Source organism: Venturia canescens, chromosome 3, assembly GCF_019457755.1.
Source record: "Venturia canescens isolate UGA chromosome 3, ASM1945775v1, whole genome shotgun sequence".
Classification (NCBI taxonomy): Eukaryota; Metazoa; Arthropoda; class Insecta; order Hymenoptera; family Ichneumonidae; genus Venturia; species Venturia canescens.
Window position 1 is genome coordinate 18,890,730 of NC_057423.1, and position 12,694 is coordinate 18,903,423.

Genomic DNA, 12,694 nt, shown 5'->3' on the forward strand with positions numbered 1-12,694 from the left:
AAAAACGTTATCAGGCATCGTGAGATTAATAAATATTTTTTTCTTTCGATACTTATTTTCGAAGGCGGTAACCATTAGCATTGTACTAGTGCATTTTTGAGTGAGCTCCAAATCGTGCGTGCTTTTTCTGTGCTTTTGGTGTATTGTGCCTACTACTTTTACCAGCATGAAAGTCAACCCAATCAACGTTATCAAATTGTTACTGGCTACATTTGAAGCTATGAACATTGCACAAACTCCTGTTAATAATGCAGAAATAGAGATGAAGGAGAATTTCGAAAAAATTTTAATCGATTCTATGCAAGATTACAACGGGATTGAGATGATACAGGAAGAAACTCTTGATTTTCAAGAACCATTTAAAGAGTTCGAAGCAATTGCTGTTGAAGATATGATATGGCAAAAGGATGATGATGTCGATTCCGACGCTTGTTCTGGTGACGATGAGCTGAGCTATGATTATAAAAAAAAAGCTGTTGAATATTGGAGATCTGGTAAAAAAAAGAATTACAGTGTTGAAACCGTCAAACAAAAATACAAATCTGTAAAATCCATACGGCAGTTACGACGCTGGGCACAACAACTGAACAAGGGTGGTACATATAAAGAAAAACTTGCTCGAATTTCTGAATACACATTACGGAATATGAAAACTGCTGTAGACGCGGGTGTCATTGTTCATGATATTGACCTTCGAAAGTGGGCTCTACAGGCACAGAAAGAAATAGGCCATGAAGATATACGATTCAAAGCTTCTCATAACTGGCTATGGAAATTTAAGAAATCGCATCGCATTGTTTCCAGAAAAATTAATAAATTTATAACGAGAAAAACTGTGGAGGAAGAAGCGCTTCTGCAAACAAATGCGGACAAATTTGTTCAAGATGTTAAATTACTAATAGAAAAGTATGGGTCAAGTAATGTATATAATTCGGACCAAAGCGGTTTTCAACTGGAAATCCATTCAGCACGAACTTTAGCGATGGAAGGATCGAAAAAAGTTGAATGCGTTGTACAATCAGTGTCTTCAACGACCCATAGCTACACGATTCAGCCAACAATAAATGCCAACGGGAAACTACTTTCTCCACTTTTCATAGTATTAAAGGAGGCAAAAGGTGAATTTGGACCGAGAGTAACGAACGAATTGTTTAAGCCAGATAACGTCATAGTAACAGCATCGAAATCTGGGAAACTTACTTCCGGTGCGTATTATCGTTAAGGGTGCATCAACTTTTTCCAAAATATAGTTATAAATATATAATTTGTTATATGTTTACAGATCATTTTAAAATTTGGATGGAAAAAGTTTTTTTTCCGAATGTTGGAAGTGACAATGTATTACTGATTGATTCCTGGAGTGGACACTGCCCCAAAGTTGTACGTGAAGCCACCCCTCATGATAAAAAAATCATCACAATGATTATCCCAAAAGGTACAACTGGAAAAATTCAACCGCTTGATGTATTTGGATTCAGGATATGGAAAAATTTTGTACGACATTTTTCAGATAGTGTTCTATTAGTGGATGCTGATATAAATTTACATTTGAGGAATAATATAATCAAACTGCAATCTTTGGCCCACAATCAATTGTCATCTCCACGCTATATCAATCTTTTCAAATATTCATGGTTTAAAAGTAATTATATTACGGAAAAACCGGAATATTTCGAAAATCCTGTTGATTTTGGGTTCGGTCAATCAAAAACACACTGTGAAATACCTGGTTGCAATAATATAGCGATTATAAAATGTGCATGGTGCAAAAAATCTTTGTGTTTGAAACATTTTTTTGATGAATATCATTATTGTACAACGTATGAGCCATAATTGCTGGAAATGATAGGTTTTATTATATTTTATTTCGATATATGTACTTATCTAATAAAATCCGATTCTATACTATGAGACGGTTAATGAATTGTTAATGTGTATTGAAGTTTCATTTAAAAAATGTTCGTTAGTAAACAAGATCAACAGCATAGACTTATTCAGACTTCAAAGTTGAATCGTAGTAAATATCAAATGGCTCCCCTCCTCCTTCCCTTGCCCGCCAAGATTGAGGTCAATACGATCATTATACGTTCCTAAAATTATTGAATTCGTAATTTCGATGCAGAGCAACCAAATTGAACGAAATGCAGGGAGAAATTTTGAAATAGCGAATAAAGAGGAAAATCGAGTGGGGGAGATTCACACTTTCAGAGTCTTGTATTGACTTTGATACCTCAGAAAATCTTGATTCGAAATTATTATAATATTTCGAATCAGCAAAAACATGTAAAACAGAAATAAGCCACATACAGTACGAAAATTCAAAAAAGGGGTAGTTTACCCCCTTAAGACTGCTATTTTGCAAAAATGCAAAAACATGTGAACTTTATTTTCATGTTTTCATGGAAATAGAACCCGTTTCATTCCATCATATTCGTTCCTTTTCATTGTGGCGTGAGAAATATAAGAATGTAAGGGTGGTTAACCCCCTGTTTTTTTTTTTTTTTTTCGTGCACAGGGTGAACTTTTCATCACTTCAGATAAGAAACATTTTGGTTTTGGTTTTATCAAAATCTGTTGAGTGCTTGCTGGTGAAACTGCAAAATCACCCCCTGACATGACTTACTTTCAAGGGTGGTTTCACCCCTTAAAACCGTTTTTCCGCCGATAAAAAAAAATACGTGTCTCTTACTTTCGAATGCTCTTTCACATACAGCAGTTTCAAGAAAATCGGAGGGGGACACCAAAGTGATGTTCCTTGTCAGTTGACACTTATTTCCAATCGAACGAAATAATGAAATATTGAAAAGTTTCGTTGACATAAGCACCGCGCGCAGTCTACATTTACGCGGCCGCTTTTATACCGGCTTAGTATACCATAAGTTTTAACAAAATAAATATTAGTATACACTTTGTTAGATGACGCGAAAATTATTTTTATTTTCCCGCACGCACTTCCTAACATCATAACCCCAAACGTCAACACGACGTGAAACTTCGGCTGGTGACTTTCGAGTGATTTCAAGCTCTCGAGCTCCTCAGCTTTCCGCCAAACTTCCTTGCTCTTTTTATTGAATGTCATTGGCCCAAAAATTCTCTCACCCTTCATTGGTTGCAGCAAAATTTTTCTCACCAGGGATTGGTGATCATGGGGGCCAAGGTAGAGTTGCGAGTTCGTCAGAAGTCGCGTCATTAGACCGTCACGAGATCGTCATATGATCGTCTTATGACCGTCTAAAAAATGACCGATTTGTGACCGATTCATTAAAATGACCGCCGTTTGTTTCGCGTGAATTTCGAGTTGTAACAACGGTTTGTTTGACTTTAGGCGCGTTCGGGGAGTCGCTATTCGCGCTACAAACGCTAAAACTATCATTGAATGGTATTACTATATCAGGTATTTTTAGCGCAAATAGTGACTCGCCGAACGCGCCTTTTGAAGTATGAATAAGGTTAGGTTATGACTGTTATGAGTTATTAGATGAGATGTGAGTGTGGACGTAAGCGCGTGGGCTACTAGCGAAGTTTCGAATTTCGACTTTGATAAAAAAATTTAATGAGCTTCAAAAATAGGTATATATGTTAATAATTTTGCTCGTATTATAAATTATGAACTATTAATTTTTGTAATAATAGATTATTTTGCTTCTAGTGAAAAAAAACTTCGATTTTAAAATCACGACAGGTTCAAGATAGTATTGAGGGTCGCCGGTGGACAGAGAAAGAGGTTAGTGATTTTATACATTTTCGCAAATATTTGTTACCTGTCCACATATTTGCAGAGCATTATTGCAAGATAATAGGTACAGGATACAGATAATTATATGTACTTTATTTATTATGTTTAGGTTAACACCCGGAACATGCATTTGAAAAAAATTATCCAAAAAGCTTTCAACGTCGAAGGACTTGTACCGAACAAAAAACTGAAGGTGTACAGATGCCATTATTGTGGTAAAAATTATGCATACCACGTCACACGTATGGCACAGCACCTGAAATTTTCTTGTGTGAACTGCCCTACGTCGATTAAAAACATCCTGAAAAGTAAGAGCTCCGGAGGTTCAAGAAAGAAATCAAAAAGAAGACGCACTTCAATAAGTTCCTCCGATAGTGAACCGACAACAGATGCCTTTCCAGAGTCTGATGTTGATGTTGATTCTATAACGACAACTATGAATACCAATGGTGATGATATTCAAAACACTTCTGATGGTCATGCGCCTAGTGCACCTGTCTCTCAAATAAAAGTGATAACGCAGCAAGAAAAAAATGTAAAGCGGTCAAACATGACCAGATTCTGCGACAAAATGTCGAAACATGAAGAACAACGTCTTCATCAACTCTTCGCTACTGCAATTTATGCTTTAGGAACCCCTCTGAGAATAACCGACAGTGTATTCTGGCAAGATTTTTTCAAAGTTTTGCGTCCGTCGTACAATTTCCCGTCGAGATATGAAATTTCGAACTCTTTATTGGATGAATCGTACAATAAAGTAAAAGGAGAAGTGGATGAAAAAGTTCAATCCGCCAATTTCGTTGGATTACAGTGTGACGGATGGTCAAACCTCAGAAACGAAGGGATTATCAACTTCATTGTTACGACTCCAGAACCAGTTTTTTTTAAAACAATTACAACGACGACTAATTCTCAGACTGCTGAATACATTGCTAAGCAAATAAGCGAAGTCATTGATGCCATCGGTCCCACTAAGTTACTTGGAGTCTGTACGGATAATGCAGCGTCAATGAAATGTGCTTGGCGAATACTTCAAGACCAGTATCACGAAGATAAAATTACTTTCTACGGATGCTCTGCTCACATTTTAAATCTATTGATTAAAGATGCGATGTCTCTACCGTCAATTGACAAAGTCTCCAAAAATGCAACGATGATTGTCAAAGAAATTAAAGACAAGCACGTGCTATCAGCGATTTTTACTCAAATTCAACAGCAAGACTCCAATAAAATCTCGACAACTCTAAAACTTCCGGGCAAGACAAGATTCGGTTAATTCATTTTTTGTTTGCGAAGCTTATTGGATAATAAACATAATCTTCAAGCGTTGGCTATCCATCCAAACGCAGATAGGCACTTGAAACCACTCACTAAAAATGTTATTTTGGGAGAGGATTTTTAGTTGTTGACGGTCAAAATATTGACTTTGCTGAAACCCATTGGAAAATGGATCACTACACTGGAGGGAGACAATCCCAAACTAAGTCTAGTTCCTGAAGCATTTCACGAGCTGAAGACTCACTTTGTTAACGAGCTTGAAAAATCTGATCTACGTATATTGTCACTTTCTGAGACAGTTCAACTGTCTACTTCATACGACAAACGACGAAGTATGGCGATTAATCGCATTCATTTCGCTGCAAATATTCTCGATCCGTCTTTGAAGGGGCGTAATCTGAACGACGAGGATTCGGTGAATGGGACAGCTCTCATATTCGAACTGGCGAATAAATTCAAATGCAATGAAGATAAACTTTTCGAAGAATTAACAGAATTTACAACGAATACGGGAATTTGGAGTCATGATCACGTACGTCGAGCTGTTAGTGTAACTTCCGTACAAAAATGGTGGAAGGCCATGTGTGGCACAACGAACCTCAGCAAAATTGCTGTCGCTATACTTAATTTACCGGCAACGTCAGCTGCAACGGAACGATCGTTCAGCACTTTTGGGTGGATCCACTCTTCAAAACGGAACCGACTTTCAAACAAACGCGCTGGAATGATAACTTATATTGCTCACAATTTAAAACTTCTGCGTCCAAAAAATGAGAAAAAAATCGACAACGAACGTGAAGAAAATGTATCGGACATCGACGACGAGTCTTCTTATTCCGGAACCAATTTGGAATTACGAGAAGAAGAAGAAGAAGAGGATGCTGTTTGTTAAATAATCAAACTAGTCATAGAACGAGTCACCGTTAGGGAAATGCCTATCTTTAAAAAAAGACTGACTAAAGTAAATGAAAAAAAAAATAGAAAAATTGACACAAGAATATAATTAAATATATTTATTATATTGGCATAAAATATATTCGTGTGTAAGTTTTCAATAAGAAAATCTATTAAATACAGAAATATAATATAAGAAAACTGACAATTGATTACATGTATATGCACTAGTCGAGATGGCTTTATATGAGAGTGAGATCATTACAATTTAAAAAAAACGAAAAACATGTACAAAATATGTCAGACAAAATTGATATTGAATAATAAAAATTTAATTATTACGTTATTCTTGTGTTGTGACTCGCGACTAAAATAAAAACATTCTCAAATAAAATTATAATCAAAACAATTAGCTAAATTTGTGATCAATTCGTGACCGTTCAAAAAATGACGGTCATTTTGCAACTATGTAGACGAATTCCGTCATTTGACGCGGTCAATTGACGTTAAAAAAAGACGGTCATTTTGACTTTGAAAAAACGCTTTAAAAAAAATGACGTCACAAGACCGTCAAATGACGGTCATTTTAGTGTCATTTGACCAGACATGAAAATGACCGTCCTTTTGCAACTCTAGGCCAAGGGGCCTATGTTTGTAGCGGCTAGAGTACGCGTATACAGATGCGTCAAATCCTGAATGTGTTAGTAACTTTTGCATAATCTTAAGCCCGTGCAAAGTTTTTTCTCAGAAATTACGACACTGCATGATCATGCTGATTTTGGGATCATTCGACAGAGAACTTCTTAATTAGGCCAAAAGTTCAATTTTCAAAGCCGTACATAACTCATGAATTTCGTAATTTAAGAAAATCACAAGCGAATTTTATCCCCACTACCGCGAATCGTTTTATTCAGAGAAAGTATAGTCAGAGAACATAGATTTACATGGAACAACAGGCCATATGGGCGCATTTGGCTGGGATCCGCTTAGTACTGACCCCGGCCACCATGGCGCTGTTCAATATACGTGAGCACGCATACACTGACGCTGGAGTCATAGCGCGCGCTTTCTCGTACCCAAGCGTTCAGCCATGCTTGGGGTACTATTGCCCTCTTGCTCGCACCCATAAGTTATGGACCCCACGCTTGGGGTCTCAATGCTGTTAAAACATTTAACATGTTGCAGTCATTTTTTTGCATAAAAAATCAAAAACAATAATTCAACCATTCAACAAAATCAATTGAATTTGTTTAGTTTCGGCTATAATTTAAAAAAAAACTGTCTTTGATGGGAAAAAAAACACGACCAATCTGGATTTGAACTACTATCTCCAACCTTATGAGAGCGACATCGAACCACTATACCATATAAACTTCTGATCCCTAAGCGGCAGAAAATGCTACTGACTTATCCGGGCCGCTTAATATGTTGAAGTTTTATGAAATAGTAACTGTGGTCGCAAGAGCTATAGTTATCAATATAATTTCCAAATATTCATAAATATCATTAAAAAAAAAATTAGGGCAAAAAAAATTTCTTTCAACATGAGTATATGAACCGGTAATCTCTCGGATGCTATGGCTTCCTTAGCAGCGATATATAAGAGGGGGGCGGTCAACTGACGCTTTGAATGTGTCAAACACATAGATACGTCGCTGCGCGCTCTACAGCCCATGAGTGGAACTACAGTTTCCATGCCAAAAGCTAACATGGGCCCTGTTGTTCCATGTAAATCTATATTCTCTGGTATAGTCTCGGCGAGAGCCTCAGGCCAGCAGATGACAGGGCTGTCAATGTACTTGTCCCGAACTCTACCGAGTCTTTTGATAGTCTCGGCGAGAGCCTAATCCCTGTTCTCAGGGATTAGGAGAACAAAAAAATCCCTGCTCTCGGAGCGCCCAGATGGCAATTTAAAAAAATCACATTGCTTTGAACGTGTAGATTGTAGACCTCAGGTCGCTATATCTTTGTAATCTTGAAGAGCGAGACATGAAGTATAGTGTGTTGGTAATGAAAGTTTTATACTTGTGAATTGATCTAATTTCTGTGAAATAAATATGACTATGGGGAAAGCATGTACCAAATTACACATTTTTTAACGAAAAAGATATCTTGGCGAAAAAAAAATAGGTCCCATTTCCTATTGAAATTTTAAATAGGAAAATTCATTGTTTTGGTGGAAGTACTTCGCATTATCCTACAGACTCCAAGTTTTGCGTGTTTTTTTTCTTCATTTATTTGCAAAATTTTTCCGCCTGGTTCGATTGAAATTTTGAAATTAGCCCAAATAAGGACCATCCTGATGCAAGAAGTTTCACTTCGGTCATGCGTGGATACCACGTACACAATTTTCTTTTACATTGAGAATGTATATGACGAAACAAAGTTTCTGATTTTTCTACCACTCTGTAGATCTTCTTCGGAGTTCAGTATTTGAAAACTTCGGATTTTCATATCAATAAAGATGAAGAGATCTGGACAAAAATAATTCAAAGTATACAATAATCGTGAATGGTTCAGATAGAGATAAAAGAACAAAACCTAGATACTGTGAAAATACATGCCACGATATAATTGACAGAATAATTATGGCAAGAATGCGAATCAGTGAACGCCTATAATTCTTGGGATCAGGGATTCTAGCAATCTCTAGCTACGCCTCGATGAAGATTTAATCAACGTAAGCTCGCGTATAGTTCCACGCAAATACACGCAACGTAACACCAAAATCACGTAGCATCCAGCTCAGCCAATGTGATGATCATAAGGAATATAAATGGATGGGAAACGAAAGAAAAAAGTATAAAGGTAGTTCAAGCGTACGAATGGGAAAGCAATTACAAGCGATAACGAGATCGCGGATATGAGCGAGTGCCATGCCGTGGCAATGTTGTTAGCGTTACGGAACGATAACGAGCAACGCCACCAACGATAACGAAGAAGTTTTGCATGGACAAGACGGTACACACAGTTATTTGGTTTTACGCGAGCTGCGAATGTAGGAAGAAAAGGAAGATAGAGCACAGAAGAGATGACAAGCAAGTGTAAAGGGGGGGGGGAGTGGATTGTTGCTTCAGAAGAGCCACACAACCACACAATCGATAGTTAAGATCGACCCTCGCGAGAGTGGAATCCTTTGAACACTTAATGTGCTTTCTTGTCAGATATTGTTGAATGTAGCGGATAAGCCTTTCTATATACAAGAATTTTGATATCTGTTACTCCTACGCGTTCCGGTATTAGCGTACGGTATTATTTGAGATCACGTAGAAATGTCGAGACACATGAATTCATGATGTTTTCAAAAACTTTGCAAAAAGTCATTGAAAACAAAATGACAAAATTTGAAAACAGTAATGGAAAAAAACGATGAAGCCCATTAAGGAAAAGTTATTCGTTAATGGGCTTTCGATGACAAGCTTTACAGTGCTGTTGTTCCATTTATCATAAACCAAGATAAGAAGTGAAAACCTTGCGTGAAAACATTTTAAAATCCGATGCCCCATCCTCCTAATTTTATTCTGACGGAGCAATAACTAAATGAATTGAAAAAGCTTCCATCTATGTTACATGGAGCACAAACATTCCTATGGAACAACTCAGAAACTAAAATAAAAAAAACATTAAAGTTAACCATAGGAGTAAAATACCACTTACAAGGAAAAGTTCTCTGCTGACGTCCTTCGATTTTTATGAAATTTAAATATGTTATTCTACATCAAAATCTAAAAGACACGTATTTTTTTTGTCGGCGGAAAAACGTTTCTAGAGGTTGAAATCACCCTTTAAAGTTGAGACCTCCAAGGGGTACATTTCAGGTTTCACCTATTTTCACCTGAGGTAATAGAATGCAACCAAATGGATAATTATCTTAATAATAAACGATGAAAAATGCAACTGGTTTCATATCGGGGGGTTGCATAGGAAAAAAGTTATAGGGCTTGAAATTCACAAAATCGTTAAAACAAAAAAGTGGTGCACCTATTTCGATGAACTTAAATCCATTTTGAAGAGGGCAAAAAAATAGTAGATACGTGTTTTTGCGTTTTTCTCACAAATTAAGTTAAGAGGGTGAATTACTCTTATATATGTTTACATCAAATCTCAATAAAACGACAGTAATTTTTTGTTTTCCTTGTTTCTTCTCCTCGTGATACGTTGTTCCTTTACATTTTCAACGACCGTATCAGGTATTTAATGAAGGATTTTATCTAGGAGCCAACTTATTTATATATCAAGAGACTTGGTAGAGTCTCGGGACAAGTACATTGACAGCCCTGTCATCTGTTGACAGCCCTGTCGTCTGCTGGCCAGAGGCTCGCGCCGAGACTTAGTTTCTCTGAATAAAACGATTCGCGGTGGTGGGGGTAAAATTGGCATGTGATTTTCTTCAATTGCGAAGCGCATGAGTTACGTACGGTTTTGAAAATTGAACTTTCAGCTAATTAAGAAGTTCTCTGTCGAATGAGCCCAAAATCAGCATGATCGGTGTCGTAATTTCTGAGAAAAAACTTTGCATAGACTTATGAATATGCAAAATTACTATCACATTCAGGATTTGACGTATCTGTATACGCGTACTCCGACCGCTACAGACATAGGCCCCTTGGCCCCCATGATCACCAATCCCCGGTGAGAGAAATTTTGTTGTAACCTCCTTGGTTGCAACAAAGGGTGAGAAAATTTCTGGGCCAATGCCATTCAATAAAGAGAGCAAGGAAGATTGGCGGAAAGCTAAGGAGCTCGAGAGCTCGAAAGTCACCAGCCGAAGTTTCACGTCATGATGACGTTGTGTTTACGATATGTTATGAAGTGCGTGCGGGATAACTAAAAATAATTTTCGTCGTCTAACGGAGTGCATATTAATAGTTATTTTGTTAAAACTTGTAGTATGACTAAACCGGTATAAAAACGGCGGCGTTAATAGTCTGTGATATGTTTGTGAAAAAGAATATCCCCTAGGGAAAAAAAGGTTGGGACAAGTATATTGATGGTATCGTGTTTGCTGATAATTCCATCCATAAAAAAAAAACTTGGAAATCGATGCCTCATTCTTCTTATTTGATTCGAACAGCTAAATCAATTTAAAAAAATTCCATCTAATTTACGTGCAGCATTAAAATTTATTATATCAATTGGAGGCCAAGTATTTTCTAATGAATTGAAAAAAGTTACCACTTGAGTAACGTGCAGCACTAAAATTTATGATATCAATCAGTGGACAAGTATTTTATTAGTAACTCCAAACTTTGACGTTATTAAATTGTTCTAACAAGGAAAGGTACTTTAGTGTCCGCCTCTGATTTTGATAATTTTTTTCTATGTTATAATCCATCCAAAAATAAGAGACACGTATTTTTTTTTATCGGCCGAAAGTTATTTTTAAGGGGTGAAATCAACCCTCAAAGTTGGGCATGTTTGGCATCTGGTTGAGCGTTTCATATGGAAGCACTCAACCGATCGAAACAAAACCCATTGCAAAATGTTCTGCATGTCAAATAACCTATATGACATGTCCAACTTCTTATGCACCCTTACTGCAAAGGGGTGAACCACCCCCGAATATTCAGAATTTTTTCGTATAATAAAAACTTACAATCCGATTTTAATAAAAGAAATGCCATTTTGCAGAGCAAAAAAAAAAATGGACGTGTTTTTTGGTTTTCCTCGGATCAAAAAAATTAAGGGGGTAAACCAGTCCTAAAATCTTGAATTTCACTTTGCGCATCGAAATATTGACATTCAATTCATATGGTTCCTTTATCATTGCGTATCGACTTATATGTTGAATAATATTTATTTCACATATTCATTGGCTGACATCATAATCGTATAGAGAATCGAATACTTTGACATGTTTTACGTGAGAAGTGTTAGTTTTCGTTCTACAGGTTCTACTATGACATCTTTAAACGGTTCTTGAAAATCTAATGTCGTATCTTCCACGATTTCTAACCGATTAAACTCTGCCATAGAAGCCTTCAGAATTCTCTCGAAACTTTCTTTCAATTCCACTTCATTATTGTTAACAGGACTGTCAGGAATGTTCATTACTTCAAATGTAAGAAGCAACAGTCTTATTACGTTCATTGGGTTGATAGAAATGTTCATGACAATACGTTATTCACAATAGCGGACACGATAGTGATAGATAAATAATCAAACAGCAACTAAACTTCTGGAGTAATATAAAGTCAGTTTTAGCTTCTTCATCTTGAGTGGGTGGCTTAATCTGACATCATCAGAAAAACAGATTTTTTTATTTTTTCGGATATCTCTCAAGCATTAGGCTGAGCGAGCTGGCTTTTTTAAGAATACATGGCTACGAGCCGCTATAGCGATTCTTTATATGGATAAGAATATGGCAAGGCTTGAGTCAGCTTTGATTGCCTTCTGGGCGGGGAATTGTCAATGCGGCTCTCGATATTTGAGTTTTATTTTGTTTTCGTAAATCATTCAAAATAGAAACTTATATAAATAGAACGAAAACTAACACTTCTCACGTAAAGCATGTCAAAGTATTCGATTCCCTATACGATTATGATGTCAGCCAATGAATATGTGAAATAAATATTATTCAACATATAGGTCGATACGCAATGATAAAGGAACCATATGAATTGGATTGTAAACATTTCGATTCGCAAAGTGAAATTCAAGATTACCCCCTTAATTTTTTTGATCCGAGGAAAACCAAAAAACACGTCCATTTTTTTTGTTCTGCAAAATGGCATTTCTTTTATTAAAATCGGATTGTAAGTTTTTATTATACGAAAAAATTCTGAA

General features: G+C 36.6%; 2 protein-coding genes across 2 annotated transcripts in view; one reads left to right on the forward strand and one right to left on the reverse strand.

Moving 5' to 3' along the window:
- LOC122408437 (protein lin-11-like) overlaps positions 1 to 12,694 on the reverse strand; it is a 715,873-nt gene that overhangs the window by 205,957 nt on the left and 497,222 nt on the right. The window lies entirely within an intron of this gene.
- Positions 3,861 to 5,906, forward strand: LOC122408457 (uncharacterized). Its single transcript, XM_043415253.1, has 2 exons — positions 3,861 to 4,919; positions 5,139 to 5,906. Exons 1-2 carry the CDS (start codon positions 3,861 to 3,863, stop codon positions 5,904 to 5,906), a joined length of 1,827 nt encoding a protein of 608 aa, XP_043271188.1.

Excerpts from the sequence above, each read along its gene's own strand:
- LOC122408457 (XM_043415253.1), top strand. The coding sequence starts at position 3,861 with ATGCATTTGAAAAAAATTATCCAAAAAGCTTTCAACGTCGAAGGACTT. Across the intron at positions 4,920-5,138 it reads AAGAAATTAAAGACAAGCAC|TTGTTGACGGTCAAAATATT; the intron begins GTGCTATCAGCG and ends GAGGATTTTTAG.